General features: G+C 40.6%; 1 protein-coding gene across 2 annotated transcripts in view; it reads right to left on the bottom strand.

Annotated features, from left to right (window-relative positions):
- JAG2 (jagged canonical Notch ligand 2) overlaps positions 1-20,683 on the bottom strand; it is a 95,698-nt gene that overhangs the window by 22,894 nt on the left and 52,121 nt on the right. The window contains exons 6-11 of one of the 2 annotated variants that reach the window (XM_059723297.1): positions 7,324-7,454; positions 6,788-6,907; positions 3,910-4,023; positions 2,318-2,431; positions 1,590-1,703; positions 889-935 (exon numbers count right to left, since the gene is read on the bottom strand). In XM_059723297.1, coding sequence (XP_059579280.1) covers positions 889-935; positions 1,590-1,703; positions 2,318-2,431; positions 3,910-4,023; positions 6,788-6,907; positions 7,324-7,454 — 640 coding nt within the window. The remainder of the gene's footprint in view (positions 1-888; positions 936-1,589; positions 1,704-2,317; positions 2,432-3,909; positions 4,024-6,787; positions 6,908-7,323; positions 7,455-20,683) is intronic. The other variant, XM_059723298.1, reaches the window with a different exon arrangement.

Raw genomic sequence — 20,683 nt, forward strand, 5'->3', positions numbered from 1 at the left:
CTCAGCAGCACCGCTCACAGTAGACAGGGCCAGGCTTGGTACTCGGCTGGCGTGGCCCCATCCCCTGCGAGCCTGGTACTGCTCACAGGGGATGGGGCCATGCCAGCTGAGCACCAAGCCTGTCCCCATCCCCAGTGAGCGCCATCTTTCCAGCCAAGCGTGAGCCCAGTTCTATTCCATGCAGGCGGCTCTGGGTTCAGCATTCGGCTGACACAGTCCCATCCCCTAGGTGTGGCGCTGGGCTCACGGGATGGGGCTGCACCAGCCGAGCCTGGCCCCATCTGCTGTGAATGGCACTGCTGAGCAGCAAGACTAGTGCCACTGGCAGGGGACAGGGCTGGGCTCGGACTCATCTCCTGCAAGCAGCACTGGGCTTGGCGCTTGGCTGGTGCAGCCCCATCCCTTGCGAGTAGCACTGGTGTGGCCTAGGCAGCCCCGCTCATAGGAAATGGGGGCTACACCAACTAAGCGCCGAGCCCACCCCATCCCTGCCTTCTGCGAGCAGCACTGGGCTTGGCTGGCACAGCCCCATCCCCTATGAGTGGAACTGCCTGGACCACACCAGGCGAACACTAAGCACAGTGCCGCTCAGTGTACGCAGTTGAATTTTAAAGACTTAAAATTGGGCTTCAAACTTGACTTATACACCATAAAATACAGTAGATGGAACACCCAACAGATTTTTGTTTCATTAATTACAAAAAGGAACCTACTCACAAAAAGCATTACAAAAGCAGTTTTAGTCTCTCCCTACCTCATCTTCTTGTTCAGCTACTTGGCAGATTCATGTGTTGTACTGAACTGACAAGAATTCTTGTTTAAGAATTTACATTCAGTGCTTTTTTCTATTTACAAATGCCTATGTGATTAATTTTACAAAAAAGTTACCTTACAAGTACCTCCATGTTGACATTGTCCATGACAGTCATTAATATCTGTGGAAAAAAGTAAGTACAATCATTAACACTTACAGTAGAAGTTTGACTCTGAGTCTAAGGTAAGGATCTAGAATAGAAGTAGTAATACTAGTGACTTGTTTCTTTTTAAAAGGGCAGTCTTTTGGTAAGATGCTCAGGTACAGTGCAATTTACAGGTACCTTACAAAAAGTATTCATGTGTAAAATCTGTCTGAACAAAATAAGCACCAATTTACTTTCACTATTTAATATCTCACACACCAAAGCTGCAACATTTTAAAGTACACAATTCAGTACACAAGTTGTTTTTTTTTTTCAGATTCTGAACAACACTTCTGCAGAATGAACCAAAAAGTTCCATTATGCTATACATATACTCCCCCCCCACCCAGTTTTAGCCTAATTTCACAACTGAATACTAATGCTTGCTGCCTATATCAGCCACTTAGCACCAACTATATCCATAAATGGTACTGTAAATGGTAGTTCCAATTTACTTTACTGAAAGTTAGGAAAACTAGATATAGACTTAAAAAAAGGTTTTCCTCATTAAGAAATGCACAATCATTATTTATGATGCAATCTTTTTAAAGCAGTCTATCCTGTAGTCAATATATACACACACACACACCCACACATACACTCACACACACACACTAAAGAAATACTAACTGATATGACAATTTACTCCTTTCCATCCTGGAATGCAGTCACAGTAATATCCACCAATGAGATTTTTGCAAGAGTAAGCATTAAGACAAGGTTTCCCCTCACACTCATTAGCATCTGTGAAACGAGATAAAAGAAAGGAGAGAATAAAGAACAAACCCAGAAACAGATTTCCCTTGCACCAAGCAAAGCTTTCATGCAATGCAAGTATCAGTTACCAGAAACTATTTCAATATTTTACTTATGTCTGACACTAAGCCGGTTTAAATACACCGCAGCATCTCAATGCACATTCGTTCGCAGTCTGTCGCATGCAAGTTGCATCAATTCTCTCTTACCCAAAACTTAACAGATAATGTTAGTTACGGCAAAGCCCTAATTTCTGTCATCCTTATTACAATATCAGCCATTGCCACCATTAAACAGAAGCCACCATCACCATTACTGTATTTTGAAACAGAATAGTACAGGCATCCTAGCAGAGCTAATTGTATATAGGTCTACGCTCAAAAGCTTTAAAAAAGTGCTTTTTTTCCCCTCCTTTTCCCAAGTTTAATTTTTATAAGCATTTAACAGGAGGTAAGACTCCATCAGCCAATGCCTCATGGATTACAGCTTTACTCAGATATCTATCAGGGTACAATACAGTTAAATACAAGTACTTCTTTGGAAAAAGGATTAAGTGTAAAGTGTCGAACTGTCTTCAGGAGCCACAAAAAGCAATTACTCACCAAGCTGACAGGTTGCTCCGATCCACTGCTGTGGACAGATACACTCAAACCCATTAACACGATCAATACAGGTCCCCCCACGAGCACAAGGGTTAGATGCGCATTCATCAATATCTGTGAAGTAAATGTGGTCTCTCAGGTAATTTTGGAAACTAAGGAAAGATTTTCAGGCATCTGTAGGGAGAGTTGTGACTAAATCCTCTGTACTGCCTGGAAAATATCTACCCATTTCTACTTAACTTAAATGTGGAAAACAGTTTGGGAATTTTTTTTTTATCAGCATGGCATAGGTCATTGGTCCAGACAGCAACCCACTGTTCCATTTTTGTAGTCTGTTGCTCTGTATAGTTCCAGCTTCTCCTTAATAAAAGCTGGAAACTCTCTAGGAAGTGGATCCTGCCATTTGTTTAAACACAGTTGGACAACTGTACGCTACTGTGTACATCTTGTTTTCTGAAGTTCACAATGATCTCACTGTCCACTTAAAGCCAGAAGATTCACTGAATTCACCAGCAAATTCGAAGAGGTGTAGGCACTCCTCTTAAGCGATTTGTATTGCTGTCATACTTCAAATTCCTAGTTCTGGATCAGAACACCTTTGTATTGAGCCCAATACAAACAAGGAAGAAAAAAAATACAGCCTTTGGCCTAAAGATAAAGCAGATCAATGCAGATAGATGGGAATGCAGGCAGCATCTTTCCAAGTTCAAAAGAATAGTAGACCCTGGTCACAGTAATTATTTAAATAAGACAACGGTGGCTACAGAGACACCCCACACTCAGACTCGTCTAAATGGAACATGTGCTATAGTAGGGGATTTAAATTGTCACTAATTGGTTGTCCAAATTGTACCATTTTAAAATGATAAATTGCTAATTTTCTTTGAAAAATTAAACAGCCCTTACCTAATAAAATCTATTGTGATACTGAAATGATTAATTTGTGTATTCAAAACAAAATTGCAGGTGGTATATACACCACATGCTGTGTTATATGAAGCAAGCAACATGGTTTAAGACTAAAGGTTGAAGAAGTTGCAGGGGTATTGAACATGTAGGCCACACATGGAGTCACTTCATCTGACCCATCTGGCTTCCAGTGAGGATACTGGAACTTGTGGGGGACAGCCTGCTGTGGCATTCAGGGCCCTGTGCCCATGCCAGCAGGGACGTAAGCAATGAGCCTGGCTTGCTACCACCACCCCAAGACCTTTTCCCCAGAGTCACTGTCTCCTCCAGATGTCTGACCCCACTCACAGACCCTCACTTCAGCTGGCAGATTCTTTATGGGCCCTGGCTAGATTTGGCTCATAAAGAACCCTGCTGTTCAGATTCAGCCTGGGACCCCAGACAAATCTGAAACCCCAGCTATATTGCATCAAATTTGTTTCTTTCAGCATGTTCTTATATTTCAAAACCACTTAGAATAACATCATAGGGACAGTGGCAAAGTTTCCAACATATAACCACTACACCAAAAGACATCTGGTTTAGTATCTATCCACCTCACTGCATGGCATATTCATCAGAGAAAATCCACCTATCAAACCTTTCAACCCGATGTGTCAAGATCAACAGCAGTTTGTACCTACCAACAGCACATGTTGGTCCGCTCCACCCTGGTGGACAGTGGCATTTGAAGCCAGATGAGATTTCATGGCAGATCCCACCATTAGCACAGGGATTAGATACACAAGCATGCTCCGCTAAAAAGGTGAAAAAAAAAAAAAGAAAGTCTTCCTCAATATTGTCTTACCTATTCTACCACCAACTATGGTTTGATTAATTTTTTCAATAGGTATCTTTAATTTAGTTCTAACTCGCTAGCAGCATAAAAATGAGTGGGATGCTTGCAATGATGAGAAACTTGCGTTCTCCCTTTCTTAGCTGCCGAGATGAGAAGCATGCTAGATTCCTTTTAGGAAGATGATCCAGGATTCTGCTCAGGCAGTACCATCTTACATATCAGCCTGTCCAATTCATGCATCTACTAAAAAGCAAGGAGCAGACTATCCAACATGTCAGAACATTCCTGCAGTGAGAGGTTGTTTCTGATCACCTACTTCCTCTCCCCATATGTACAGCTTCTGCTGCCAGGTCAACCTCCGAGCTGCTCCAGTGCCTTCCTTTCCTAAAATTCACTTAGCAGCCAAACCTGATGAAGAATGCCTTGCATTCAAAAGCTTGTCTAACTTTATCCCATCCATGTAGTTGGTCCAGTAAAAGATAACACCCCACAAAAAAATCCTTGCTTCTCAATTCCCAGACTAATCACAGATACAGCATTGCTCTAATATTACCAATGCTGTGTATAGCATTCTGAAAACCCCAAGTTCAAGTGAGTAGGCTTTAACCTACATTGTAGCTTCACTCTGCTGCTGTTCTTTGGGAAACTAGCTCTGCGTATCTAACCAATGCAGAAAGGCACTGCATTGCTTTGGAAGATTTAAATTAAGTTTTACAGAAATTGGATGTCTTAGGTATTTAACGTTTAGCAGGGAAACTTTTCCAATTATCACTGGCAACTGGCTTTCAGTCTGTCCTACAAAGGGCTTACCGACGTCTTGTATTAGTTTAATTGTTCCTGCAAGTCAGGTGCTCGTAGGAAAAAAGTGATCCAACTACAACAGCTCACAAAACCCTAAATCTATAGCAATTATAGCTTATAAACAGTACTGGAAGTGACACATGCATTTTGAGCCCTTACCTAAAGAACTAGACATTTTCCCTACATTTCTTAAAAAAGTAGAAAATATTATAACTTATTGCACAAGTGCAGCTAAAGCAAATGCTAGGTGCAGCTAATTCTGGATTTAGTCTACCAAATCAGAGGCCAATACAGCACTATGGCAAGAACAAACCTATAACCTAACAAGCTTGCCATCTAATATTCACATGGATGAACTAACAAGTAGGAGGGAGAGAAGGGAAGTGCTAAGGTGAAAGCACAGGAGACATCATTTCCTCTACCTGCATCCCTGATGACTCCTAAGCAGCAGATTTGAAAGTTTAGAGGTGCTGTGTTTATGCATGTATTAGATTTATAGGCTGCCCTGTCTGACAAAGGCTCAGGACACCTTAAAAATGTAAAACATTGTTCCGTGATCAGACACAGGTATAGCAAATGGAAGAGCAGTATAAAATACCCAGCTGACAGTTAAATGCAGAGCAACTGCAATGGATGAGGATGCACAGAAATTGAGGTGGTGAAATACATGAAATACTGCATGTGTGCAGTGGGAGAAAGTGAAAAACTGAGCAAGATGTAAAAAGGGGCAAAGGGTAAGAGCACAGGGAGGAGAGAAAAATGTAGAGATGTTGCCAGAAGAGTCAAAGCAATACCAAATGAGAACACAGTTTCAAGTGTGAAGTGTCAAGAAACCAAAAGATAAAGATACAGCATGATACTAGCTGTGGGAAAAGGAAGGAGATTTTCAGTGCTGTGCTGCATGAGCACATAGCAGTTAGACTGCAGTCAGAGGGTTACAACAGAATTACCTTTGAAAAGTCTCCTCGACTTAGAGGAACAGAGCTTTTAACTAAATTGTCTAGTCTGAACTAGATTTAGGATTATTCCATAGCAGCACTCAATCTCCATATCCAAAAGTGGTACTCACTCAACATGATGTTAAACCAAAAAGTTCTGCTGTTTTGTAAGAAGTGTGCAATTACTTTTCATTAGAATGAAGGTTAATGGGAATTCTTGCCCGAAATAAACTACAAATGCTCCCTTGGGCCTGTCTTTCTCTTCAAAGAAAGTCAGAATGCCTCTCCAGGTAATGTCCTATGTTACTTTAGTTATGAGGGGTGGCAGTGACTCCAACAAAAACCTGCCACACCTTTAAGCAACAATGGAAGATGGGGAGAGAGTGGTAGGAGAAAAAAAGTTGTGCCTATACTGACTTCCTAGAAGAACATAGCATGATTTAATTCTTGGACGGAGGGAATGTTAGGAGATGCAATTGAGGCCTAAACCAAATCCTACTGAATTTAGTGGGAGATTTGCTCTTACCAAATCAATAGTCTTTGAATTAAACAACCTAAGAGGGGAGACAACAGGAACGCTAACAGAAACATGGATGCTCTTCCCTCTAAAGCAGCGGTTCCCAACCCTGGGTCACGGCCCAAGTGAGGGTCACCCGGGGCAATGCCACTGGAGCTGCACAGAAAGGATGAGCCACGCCATGTGCTGGGAGCTCCCAGCAGTAGGGCATGGAAAAAAAAATAAAAGGTTGGGATCTACCGCTCTAGAGAGACCCTCTTTTTGCTTCCCAGGAGGAAGACAGAATCTGGGAGTGACCACTTGCAGAGTTCCCGCTCAAAAGCTCCTCCTTTTTGTAAAACAGGTTGGGGGTTTTGAGGTGGATCTCTAAATCGCCTGATTTTTTCCTACAGAATATGACCCAGAGTCCTCCAAATCTTTGACAAGCAGTTCAAATTCAAGTAGATGCATGCTATGGTCATTAGTACCAATTTCACAATTCTTTCCAGAGTAACCGTCTGGGCAAGCACAGCGATATTCATCTGGTTCTGTATTCATACAGGTTCCACCATTCAAGCAGGGGTGATGGTTTCCACAGTAGTTTAAATCTAGATTAAAGAAGATAAAAGAAACATGTCAGTTGATAAGTGAAACAAATCCCAAAGTCACTGTTCTTGTACCTAGTCAGACTTGAGTAACATTATGTCTCCCCACCCCTCTCCTTTTAATCCAATTTAACTTCAAGCCATCAATCACTAGCTAGCCTGTCAACTCATGGCTCTCCAAGAAATAAGCACGGGGATGAACAAGAGACAACTGCAAAAGTAAAAGGGTGAATGCATCATTCCAAACCCCTTCCCTTAAAACTTCTGTTACTCATGATGTTTAAGCAACCGTCTGCCATAAAAAGAGTTAGTAACAGATGTACGCAAATAATTACATACTTGCAAAAAAACAGTTGTTAACAAGTTACCAGTTAATTATGCAATTTTCTTAATTTTTCCTGTAAATTAATGTTAAGTACCTTTGTTACACAGCAGACCACCCCAGTTGGTTTCACAATTACATTGCCATGGTTCGTTACAGCTCCCATGAGCACAGCCTGGGTAACGGACACACTCATCACAGAACTGTCCTTGCCAACCATAATGACACCTAAGATGTAAGTGCACAGTAAATGTTAGCAATATGATGCTTAATTATCTGCAATACAGGTATTCAGTGTTACATTTACCATTCATTATTTAAACAAAGTTGATTGTTCAACATGTAACAAAATATTTAAGTGGTATTATGAGGGGGGGGGGGGGGTAGAGGAGTTCTTTTTAGAGCTGGCATACCACTTGTAGTGAGCAAATTGTACCACATCTTTATTGCAACTCACCAGGCACATAAGAAATTCTCTCCCAAAACATCACAATATATTTTAAACAGTGCACATATGCACTTGTCTTTTTACAACAAATCTGGTCTTTACACAATTAGATATAAACATGCTTCACATTAATTAAAAATGATGGGTTGTATAAAAAGTTCAATCAATTGAAGTGAAAATTGCAGTCTCTTCTACCAGATAAAGAGGCATACTTGTATTTTTTTCTGTGAAGATGGTTTGCAAAAGATTAGCTAATTCATTTTCGAATACTACATATATTTCAAGACCTGGGGGTGATCAAAGATGCAGCTGTCATGTCAATTTTCTCAGCGTTATTTTAAGAACTCTTTCTACAGATTTAGTCTATTATGTTCCCACTGTTTTTCAATTGCTTATTCTAGGGTCTTTATTTGAAACAAAAGTAGTCATGCATATTTAAAAGAGACAAAAATAAAAAGCAATTAAAATATTTAGTTAATTTAAAAAGACTGTGGTTTAATATCTTTTCACTTGTTTCTTAATAAACAATTATCCTTTAGATTATGTTGTCTGTAAGCATGCACTCATAGGGTTCAGAAAATCTGCAAGTGAACTAGCTGCTTGCTCCACAGGAAATACTTAAAAACTGAAGTCTGACTTTTGAATCCTTGTTTTCTAGATGCGCTCTCTGAAAAAGTAACTATAGCTTAGGATCTCCAAAAAGACAGGTATGCCACCTAAGATCACCACCAATATACAGGATAAATCTTGTCCCTAGCTCAGATGGTCTTTAAAAATGGTATTTAATTCAATTAAAACTGTGCATTTAAACACTGGCATTGAATAAGCTTTAAGATATCCTGAAATTAGAAAAATTTCTATTACACATATTACAATATTAACCTGAAATTTATAAAACAACGCAAAACCTACAGTCTAAGTAGTAGCCTAAATAGAGCTGTACTAATAAAAACAACATGTGACATGCAAAAACTCAGCAAGTTAAATAGAAGTTAGACCATCACTTTTGAGGATCTGTACACCACTGCTCAGTGGAAGAAGAATATTAGTAGTAAAGCTACATTCATTCATGTAAATCTCCATGTTCCATTACCAGCACCCCTTGAGAAATGCAGTAAAAGAATGGAGCTAACATCTGAAGCTATTTTGGTGGGGAAGGGGGAAGAATGCAGAAATAGGGAAACCTGGTTCACTGCAAATTAAAAACACAAACAACAAACCAACCCTCAGGCTGCTGCACATTAATACAAATGACTTACTTAAAACTAGGTGCTGGGTCTTTCACATTTAGTCACATGAATGGGAAACCTCCCACCTCCCAAAACTGCATTTTCTACTTCTGATGCAAACTCTTATCAAGCTGTAGGGATTAATACCTCTGCGTTCAGTCTATTTTCAGGGACAAGGCATTTAATTCAAACAATGAAAAGGTGCAGATAGGTGTTGCTAGGGGGTTTCCCCAAGTATATGAAGTTTAAGACAGCAGCTCTCTCCTGTATCATTAATATTGTAATCAACAAGTGAAGTGTATGTACAAGTTGGAAAAGTAATTCATTTTCCTTAACCAGTACCAATTACACAGCCAGAGTAGAGCCTTTTCCAGTAGTAGAATACTCAAAAATGGTATAGTAAGGCCTGTATACATTTCTTCCAATAACTTAAGTTGTTGCAATGCATATTACAGTACTTTCAGTTTGGATAACGCTGTTTATTATTGCCAAAAGGCAGTATTTTAATTAAGTTGATATCTAGTCTTTGATTAAAGCTGCACGTCAGTGTAACTATGACAAAGTGTGAATCTTAGTTTGGAACTATTCCAGCAATTGCTTTTTAATTGGGCTGTGAGAAATTAAAATGTTATCTTTTAAGTAGAATAAGTTGATTAACCAATTACGCTAAATAAATTGTATAGGTGTCCTAGAAGATGTAGAAAGGGCAAGATTCTAAATATTTTTCTAAAAAAAATAGGACAGATTTTTTTTTAGCACTAGTAAAACTACACAAGAAAGGTAAAATTTGGTAGGAGAGGGTTACTAATAGTTCAGGACATCCAATGGAAACAAAGTTTACAGTTAAAGTTAAGTTACCACTATACCCCAAGGTAATCATTTCTACAAGCTAGAAGCAGTCCAACCAAAAGAACACAGTGTTTACAAGTCAAAAGGTTACTATGTGGTAAGATGATCCATCTTCAGTTTACAAGGAAGAGTAAATTAGGATTTCCCCTCAAACAGGAAGTCTGGTCACATCCTACATTAGCAGGTGCTAGAACAGCTTTAATTCCACTTCCTTCTTGAGAAAGATAATGTTTACATGGGTCTCGACTCACTCCCGAAGTAAAAATGTAATCTAACTGAGAAACTTACTCAGATGGTTGTGGTTTAAAATGGAGAGTCACGGCAAATCACAAGGTTCAGAGGTTTACTAATCTATTATGAAAAAAATCCAAATATGGGGAAGAAGAAAGCTACATTTAGAAAACATTAAATTTATCTCTTGAAGTACTAGGTATTTGAATAAAGGGCCAAAGGGAACTCTTATATGAACAAGCAGTGAACTAGAATTTTTTTAAAGTGTATTTTGCCATAATGACTGGTTGAATGTACTTGAAGTTTCCCCGATTCAAAGATAATTTTAGGATCTTAACACGGTATAACATTTTTTTCCATGTAAAGAAAAACACTCCCACTGTTGTAATGGGGGAAGCCAAGAGAAGCCAGCACCTACCTAGTCCTTCTCCCCTCCCGTTCTTTCAATTTCACTAGTATCATCTCCTCTTTATGACCATGGCGATATAAAAACAAATCAGAGATAGCTTAATCTCAGCTTCTGCAGGGTTACTCACAGTACAAAGGAAGCTACCATAAATAGACTGTTATAGTTTTGTAATTTCCTGGAGGAAGGTTGAAGCATAGGCATCTGGTCTCAGACGAAATAAATTCCTTCAGGTCAAGATTAAGTTCAATATGAAGGGAGTGCAACAAGCAAGTTAGGATGCTCTTTAGTCATTTTACGCTTATAAGATACCAAGAGGTCTACCAACCTGCTTGGCTGCCCTCAAAACCTAAATGGATTACAGGGAAACTTCGCTTAATAGAACTCTACAGGCTAGATATTAAGCTAAAAAGATCAGTATCACCAAAATACACCGAGTTTCCACAAATTTCAATATATAGTAGCCAAACCAAAAGCCTGTGAAGTAACTAAATATATAAATATTTTCAGCTAGAGTTGCTGAAGTTTCATCAATACATTTCAGTTTGTATAAAAGTAACTTGTATTACAGGTAAGTGTGAATTGTAATAGCTAAATGAGGGCTGACACAGCCACTACAATTAAAGTGCGTGTTCAAACAGCAAATGCAAGGCCAAAATATCCCACAATAGAGACAGTGGAACAATACATGTAGTATTCAGAAAACTGTAGCATCTGAACAAATCCAGTGGAAAATGCATTAAAAGGGAGGTGACACGGTAGATGAGTCTCAATCCTTTGATTGATGTAGAATATTAAAACCACACTTAAGATAATCACAGAAACATAGAAAATAGTGTTGAAGGGACCCCAGGAAACCAGCTATTCCATCCACCTGCTAAAGGGAGCATCAAACATACACTGAAGCATTCCCGACAAATTTGTTTCACTTGCTCTTAAAAACCCTCCAGTGATGGCGATTCCACAATGTCCCTGGCTAATCCATTTTAGTGCTTGACTATCCTAACCGAAACCTCCCTTAGTGCTATTTAAGCCAATTGCTCCATAACTGCACTTTATAAAACCTCCCTCTTTGCAGTAACCTCAAGACATCTCCCCTCAGTCTCCTCCAAATGAAAACAAGCCCCTTGTTTTTAAACTGTCCTATAAATAACTTTAAAAATACTGAAGATATTGGGAGTCGAGACCCAGTTTTTAGAAGCACGAGTTAATGAAAAGGAAGAAAAAATTATCAAAAAGAAACAGGACATAAGTGTCCACATATGTAATGCAAGGTATTAAATGTGTAGTTTAAGGTGCCAACATGTCTGCTCAGCTACTGCTGAGCAGACAAGGGCTAAAATGCTAAAAACTGTATGATTTAGGATCTTATTTTCCAAGATAATGTAAGATCTTGCATTAAACTCAGCATTTATAAAAATGGTTCAATACTCAGAAATAATCCCTAATACTCAAAACTTGTACAAAACTTGCACAAAATTTCACCAGACATTTGCAATCAGTTCCCTTAACTAGATTAACTTGGTAGGTGGAAGTCCCCACCAATTATACGACGGGGGGGGGGAAAACGTACCAGACATTGCAACTAATTTTTGGTTTCACTCCTAACCACAAAGATTTGTGAAAGTCAGGATGTAGTGGCGCAATTCTCTCCCCCAGGAGGAATTACTGGAATTTAAATTTCACTTAAAAGACTTCACATCTGACAACTGAGCAGAAGGAGTTTTGACAAGTTTGGATCTGGCTTTGGCTACGAGTTCACGCTGTGGTATTTCAAGCCCCAATGATAGCAAGTGTTTCCAAAGCAAACAAAAAACAACCAAAAACTCCCAACCCCACTAAGAACTATGACCTATCTTAGGGTAGAAACAGATGTCTTTGATGTCTCATTTGTGCTGCTGTAATTTTTTTTTTTTTTTTTTAAACAGTAGAAACACTGAGCAAATAGATGTCCTTACTCTTTGCTTCACCACACAACAGGAAAAAGCCCAAAACGAAACAGTGGCGTAACAACAGGTAGGAACAGATCCTGCCGCTTTATTGTGTTGGATGTCTGATATTTTTGTGGAGCAAGGAAGCACTTTTCTCCCCTGCTCCAAACCCACACTTGTTGGTTTGGATCAGCGGGGAAGATCCTATTGACCCTTGAACCACACAACCAAGGGTGGGACAAGGGGTGATGTGTGTTTTGTCCAGTGAAGTGCATTGGTTGTGCATAACGCAGCACAGTACAGCTGATCTGCTCCATTTGGAGATGGCCATTTTCAGCTTTCTTGTAATTTTATTAAGGTCGGAAAATAAAGTAAGGCTGAATCTAGATTACTTAGAATTCACCTCTCAAGTTTACTAGTCAAAATGTAACAAAATTAAAAGATTTAAGGAACTTTCTGCTGATTACACAGTCAGGTTAAACTGCAACATATTAATACAGGTATAAAGAATCCTGCTTAACAGGTGACACTATAACGTTTATAATTCAGCGTCCCAAGAGCAAGTTGCCTTTTTGGCTCTGGAAAGGAACGCTATGACAACTCTTTTGGTCAATGCATTTCAAAAAAGCGGAAGGAACCTAACACTTCCCAAGGCTGGCACTTGAGCCAAAAATGAAAATCCTAGTGAGAACATCAGTCGGATGCAATTTTGAGAGAGAATGCAAGTATTTAAAACAAAACAACTTTTCTCCCTCCTGGTGACCTCACACATCCTGTAAGAGAGCAGCAAAGATCATAACTTTTGCCTTGTTATTTACATGTGTGATTTATTTAAACAGCCTTCCTGACAAAGACTGAAGTTCTTCTGCACAAACTTCAATCACAAACTTCAGCCAAAACACTCAGGATGGGAAAACAAAGGAGAACCAGTGACGCTAACAACAGAAACGAAATGCATCACTCAGTGTGTGGGGGTGGGAAATAGTCTAGTCAAATAGAGAACCACTACATTTTCTAATGACGTGCACAGGAAGGTGTTGTATGGGACAGAACAATAGCCATGTATTAGTTATTTACTTAAAATAGCTATAAGAAAGTCTGTTTAATCTTTTAAGAGTTTAACTGCTACATATTAAGAGATAACTTGGCCTAATTATTAGAATAAAAAGAAAAGACTAGGATTCAAATCTTAACTACTATTATAGTTATAGATCACTAGAGTTGCTTTGAACAGCACAGACATTTAAGAACCTGGTACCTCAATTTTAGCACCTGTAAAACAGGGATGATACTTATTCAATTTCAGAAACTTAGAAAGACACTTTAATCTTATTACTTGAGTATGTGGAGTCACTTGAAGGCTACTCTCCTCATTGTGTGTGTTAAGATTTATTTTAATCACCACTTGAGAAAAGGAGAGCAAGTTACCTAACAGCAAAAGGTTCCTTGAGATGCACTGCTCATACATATGCCATTTATGGTGCACATATGCGCCATGCAGAGCAAGAGTGGATTCTCATAGCCAGCAGCATCCATTGGGATTTGTTCTGCCCTTATGCCATGGACCAGATGAATGGTCTGATTTCAATCCCCAAGAGAGAATCCAGAAGTCGCAAGTCCCTGAAGCAGCAAGGAATGAATGCATCAGAAGTGGAATAAAACGTGGACGACGCATCTAAGAACCGCAGCTGGCACACAATGTTAATGTACCTTTCATTCGAAGTGATTTCCCACACGTACTCCACTTCTGGTGACTCACCAACAGGGACTTCTTAGATGACTCCAAACATCCATTTCCTACTTGAATAATAATTGCAAGGCAGCTCAGCCAGAGTGAGTGGATGCTCTTTATAACTATTTTGCACAGCACTATTTTCTGAAAAAAAGTGACTGGTGCCTATGTAGCTGCTCCACTTTAGTGACTGTATAGCAGGGGAGCAGGCAGAGTCCTGGTGGGACAAGACAAGCTATTCCAATTAATATAATGCTTGAACATAAATGAATGTGTGCCAGGGTCCTAATTTAATGGTGCAGTGGGAACTGATCTCCTCACAACAGTTGTGCCTCCTGCCTTACCACATGTGTATGGCAGATGGTGCGATTTTGGGATCAGGAAAAATCTCAGTTCATTCATGTCATTACTACTTGCCAGTGCAGATTATCATCTTAGGCTTCCCCTGCACTGGCAAGTTGAAAGCTGGATGCCACAGCCTCACACACAAGGCCAACACACAGCGGATTGTTGGTACCAGCCCAGACAGCCTCAGGTTTCAGACCTGGCACCATCTGGGCTGAAGCCGACATTCAGCTAATTGTCAAAACCCCATGCGCAGTAGCCTGGCCAGAGCTGCTAGGCACAGGGTTTAAAGTCCCTGGTGAGGGAAGACCTTTAGTCCCCTGCCCCATCCTTGGGCCCAGGCCAACAATCAGCTGACTGTTGTCCCTGGCCACATATTAAAAATGTAAGCCACCATACAAATGACCCACAGAAATGTTCTACATTATATGCAAAACATCATTATGGCTTGTTTCCCATTTTATGGTGCCCAGGAGTCAAATAGCAGGGAAGTATACAGGAATTCATTCTTCTGGAGCAATGTCTACTGGGTGGGTTATTTTTCTCCTGGAACAGCCCTTTTTGTTCCAAGACAAACTGTGGGAACACCTGGAAATTTGTGGTTTCTACCAAGAGACCTGCAATTCTCCTGGTTGAAACCTAATGCTATGCGCATACTACAAATAGTGTAAAACTACTTTTGAATTGTTTTGAACTATTTCCTCCTAACCAGCCAAGAAGTCTGAGGCACTCTTACAGATGTCTGAAACTGGTCGATAAGGCACTGATTCTAATCTTGCAGTAGATAAGCTTCAGCTGTTTTGCAATTTAGCAACGGCCCTCTGACCCCAACGCTTTTGGAAGTTTAGTTTTTCTGTTGTCCGAGACCCAGGATAGCAATAAGCTATGAGTGGAGTCAGTGGAAAGCATTTAAAATCTTCTGTCTGCCTCCAGAAAGGCAGACACCACAGATGCAGAATATGTCAAAAAGATGTTTTGCTACCTTTAGTAGTCCTACATAAACTGGCACAGTCAGCCTTTCTAAAATGTCTGGATGCAAAAATATCAAGGTGTCAGTGATCTTTTCCTGTATAACTTCAAAGATCTCCAAAAGGTATCTGACACTTAGGTAAATGTTATAAATGTGAAGCCAGCTACAAAAAAAAAAAAAAAAACTTGCACAGAAAAAAATATATTTTAAACAATATATGCAAAAAGGGTTAACTTAGAAATGCAAACTTTTATGTATACCTACCCCTGGTGTTCCAAATGTATCATTTTAACTTCATAATATGTTATACTGTATGCTATAGCAAACATAATAAATTTATGAAAGTCTGCAACAGCCCCAAAGTTAAACAAAACAAAAACAAAACAAAACAAAACAAAAACGACCCAACCCCCAGCACCTTCCCCCCGCCCCGGCCTCGAAATAAAAGCCTAGAGGCCAAGAGCTTTTACCCAAAATGTCTGACACTACATGCTTGACAGTAGATTTTTGTCACTACAAGAGTCACTGGGTGTCCTCTCTCCAAACTGTCATCACATCACACCTGAGCAAGTTAATATTCGTTACTTTTTCCTCAACAAACTCAATAGTAAAATAATCAGACCAAAGGTAACAAAGTTCTCTGGAGGTGCTTAAAGCAGTTCAAAACTTTTTCTATACTGCCAACCAGACAAAGATGAACATGATTTCTGAAAACCAAAGACATTATCCAGCATATTGAAAAAGGCAATTTTGCCACTGCTACCAAAGACACATCTATGAATTTAAATAGTTATTGGCTAAATTGACCAAACACATAAGAGTCTAGGGTACATCTTTTCTGCAATATCTAATGCAAGGAATTACTCTAAATTATTAACTAACATAAGACTACAACAGGGATATACAAGGAACCTCCTTGGTCAGGACCCAGGCTCCTGCAGTCTTCCCCAAGTACATCTAAAACAGCCTCTTGCATGAAAGATCAAGAAGTTTGTTCTGAAAGTGTGTAATTAAAAATAAGCAGTCAGGGATGTATCCTGTAGCATCTCCAACCAATGGTGTTGGATGCCAGAGAGGATGCGACAGGGAACAGATCACTCTAGATATACACTGTTCATACGCTTCCCTTCTAAAGCATCTACTACTGCTACTGTTGAAGACACGTTACTGGGCTAGATGGGCCACTGGTCTGACCAATGGCACTTATGCTCTTAGCAATGTTTTGTATAAGTATCTAGTCAAATATATACTGATCTGTATTACAAGATGCATAATAGGTTCTGTAAACCCCAAAATGAGATTTTGGCTTACGATACTTAACAATAGTAAGAAGTTATATTTAGAAAATTGTATCTTTAAACTTCCTGCATTATGGAAGCTTTAAGAACACAGTATACTACCTACAGATCCATCCAAAAACCTTTTACAGACATACCAGCCATGACTTGGTGATACCACTTCAAACTACAGATGTTCTCTCATCCATCAAGAACCACGCAATCACCTCCCTCCAAACTATTATGGTATTTTAAAAAGATACTGTAGGTGGTCTGCCACTATCTTCTCTTCTAGCAGACTGGAAGCCACTGCTTAAAATCTCCTCAGACTCTAAAAGTGGATGCATTCAAATTTAAAAAAAGGAGCAGGAAGAAGCTTTAGCTAGAACCCTTAAAAGATGAAACAGAACTACTTTTCTGAAATGTTGTTCACTTGTGGTACTTTAAAAGGGCCATATGGACTCCTAACAATAAGGGGACATTTGTTCACAACAGTGATACCTCTTTAGGAGGTCATAAGAAAAAAAAAAGGTTAAGACTCCCACAAGCCATCAGAAAGTCCCTTTTGAACTTTTGCATTTTATTTTCTTATGCCTTTTTCCTGCAAGATGCATTCCTGGCAGCATTTATGGTTTTCAGTAAGATGAAGAGACTTGCATTAATCAAAGCAATCATCTAGGTTTTTTTGGCAATGTAGCACCTTGTCTTATTTGTTCAATTCTCAACAGTGCCTTGTCACATCCCACTATTGCACATAACTGAACTTAGGGTATTCTTGAATATCCCAACATTTCTAAATAGGTGCCTACCTCAACCAAAATTCAGCAAAAGTAAAATTTTAAGTTTTTTCTTTGAAGGTTCTCACACAATGAAATTCTCTATCTCGGCTGACTGCCATTTGCCCAAATCACAGAAGGGCAGACAGACATTTTATATTAATCCAGTAGAAAATCTAACCAAACCAAAATGTAAAGAGCTCATGGTAAATCGCAATCATAGAAATTAGGGGTGGAAGGGACCGCAGGAAACCATCTAGTCCAACCAGCCATCTAGCTCTACCCTCCTGCTCAAAGCAGGACCATCCCCAACAACATCACCCCAAACAAGGCTTTGTCTAGCCAGATCTTAAAAGCATCCAACCATGGAAATCCTACAACCTCTCTAGGTTTCAGTATTTTATACTACCCTCCTATTGAGAGAGTTTTTCCTAATATCTAACCTAAATTTCCCTTGCTGCAACTTGAGACCATTGCTCCTTGTTCTGTCATCTGCCACCACTGAGAACAGTCTAGCTCTAGCCTCTTTCGAACCCCACTTCAGGTAGTTGAAGGCTGCTATCAAATCTCCTCTCAATAAACCCAGTTCCCTCAGCCTCTCCTGATAAGTCATGTTCCAAAAGCCCCGAACCATTTTCGCTGCCCTCCACTGGACTCTTCTCCAATTTGTCCACATCCTTTCTGTACTGGGGGGCTTAAAACTGAACCATAATACTCCAAATGAGGCCTCAGCAGTGCTGAATAGAGGGGAATAATTGCTTCCCTTGATCTGCTGGGAACACTCCTAACACAACCCAGTATGCCATTAGCTTTCTTTACAAGAACAGCATGTTGCTGACTCTTATTCAGCTTATTGTCCATTCTACCCTCCAGGTCCTTTTCTGCAGAGCTGCCAGTCAGTCCCCAGCCTGTACCAGTCCATGGGATTGTTCCCTCCTCAGCGCAGGACTTAGCACTTCTCCTTATTGAACCTCATGAGATAAATTGGAGGATTAGACCAAAAGTAAAGGTCTCTCTGCATCCTAGTCCTCCCCTCCAGCATATCTGCTATTTTGCTGAGCTTGGTGTCATCTGCAAGCTTGCTGAGGGTGCACTTCATGACCTGGAAGATGGTATTGATGAAGACATTGAACAAAACTAGTCCCAAGACCAACCCCTGGGGTGCACCTCTTGATACTGGCTGACAACTAGACATCAAGGCATTGATTACTACCTGTTGAGCCCAATGATCCAGCCAGTCGTCTATTCAGCTTACAGTCCATTCATTAAACTTGTATGTATTTAGCTTGCTTGTGAGACCACGTCAAAAGCCTTGTTAAATTCCAAGAAACAAGTTCTTGTACCAGTACGATAAACAAAATTATGTTCTCTACATACAACATAAACATTCAGTGTCAGGAAAGCACTTTTAGGGGATTTTTAAAGCTTTTTTGAAGTGAGACTGCTTGTTCTGTACTGTTACATTCCCAAAGACAGCAGCTAATTTAATTGTACCAATACTCCATGGGTGTCAAAAGATGCAAAGTATTATATTATATAGACATTTATAGTGCGTCTAATGGGTTGCTCAGTAAGTCTGGTAGGTTGGCAAGAATCACATAACTGACATTGGACTCAATACACACTTAAAAAAAATTGCAATGAAAAGAAACACTACACGAAAGTTACTTATTTTACGGATGCCCAGTGGTTTGAGTATGCAAACCTTCCTGCTCATTTTTTATTGCATGCACAAGCATTGGGTCTTGAACAGTTCAACTGACCAACATTTACCAAGTTAGAGGCCTGGGCCTCCTTTTAAAACCTTCTCTGCTAGCAGGAGCTGAATTTCTGTACAGGTAGGGGTGCCCCAATAAGAGATTTTTTGGACAATACCGACAGCCAATTATTAACCAGCCACATATACCAATTTGATTGCCAATATGCAGACCCACAGCTTGGAGAGAAGCATCCAGACAGTAAGTCTGTGGGTGGGAAGGAGCCAGGTTGAGGCCCCCAATATGTGAGAGGGACTGGGGCACAGCTGTGGGCAGCTCATCCAGGGGGTGCGGGGGGGGGGGGAAGTGTTGGCTCCCCACTGCTGCACATACCCCCAAGAAGGCATGGGGGACGGGGGGCTATTGGCTGAGCTACAGCCACCCCAAAATTTGCCAGTCCTCCCATAGGCCCCCTTCCCATTGCTGCCGCCCCCCTGCTCCTGCCCACCTCAGCGCAGCCCTGGCCCAGCCCCTGCCCCTGTCGCAGGAAGAGGCCAGTGCAGCCCCTGGCCTTGAGCCCACAATGGGTAGCCTGCCCTCGCCCTACACAAATGCTGGGGGCACATGCTCCTCATGCCTCCCCAGGGGTATACGTGCAGTGGCCAGGAGTTACCCTCCCCTCCCCCATGCCCCCGGATGAGCCACCTGAGGCTCCATCCCACACCTAGCTGGGCAGCACCTGCCCCTGGCCTGGCCCCACTCCCTCCCTCACTGGGGGGGAGGCCTCAATCTGCCCCCCCCCACCTCTTCCCCGCTAGACTTTCCAGCTAGACACTGCTCTCCAAGCTGTCAGGCTGCATTCCTGGCTGTGTGCATGGACGCAGAATTTAAATCGGTGACGTTATTGGCTATACCACCCAAAAACAATCAACTCCTGATCATGCCAATTTCCATTTAATTGGTGCCGATACAATATGGACGATATATTGGTACACCTCTATGTATAGGAGTACTTATCGACTCCCACTCCTTGTGGCAAATGCTGCTTTGTTTCTACCAACTAAGGTGTTGGTGGAACTCCGGCAGCAGAAAGTAGCTGCATCTATACAGAGACCTCTGCTGCTGTCACTCTGTTGCCAGAGTTAAAGCAGCAGAATCCCTGTAGCACAGGCTTAAGACCAAGTGTTTTTCGGAACCCTAGAAAAAAAAAAGATGGCAAGACACATCTGGGATACTAGTTTGTACAGGTTCCAATAGACTTTTAGCTATCAAGGGTGATCTTTAAATGAAATACGGTGAGGGTTCTTGTAAGTGCTCCATCTAATCCCAACTGTATTATCTGCAAATCCCTTCAATCATGTAAACCACAGAAGCAGGAAGAGATTTGTGAGACTCTAGGACTGTAATGCAAATCATTTTTTCTTGCACATGGAATGTACTCCACATCCACAGTCCTCCACTAAAGTCTTAAGACTGCTTTTTTAGCAGTGATTTTTAACAATTAGACAGAGTACATGGAAAACACTAGAAAGGTTTGCCCTCAACACAAAAAAAAATAAATAAATC

The sequence above is a fragment of the Alligator mississippiensis genome, chromosome 2 (assembly GCF_030867095.1).
Source record: "Alligator mississippiensis isolate rAllMis1 chromosome 2, rAllMis1, whole genome shotgun sequence".
NCBI classification, from domain to species: domain Eukaryota; kingdom Metazoa; phylum Chordata; order Crocodylia; family Alligatoridae; genus Alligator; species Alligator mississippiensis.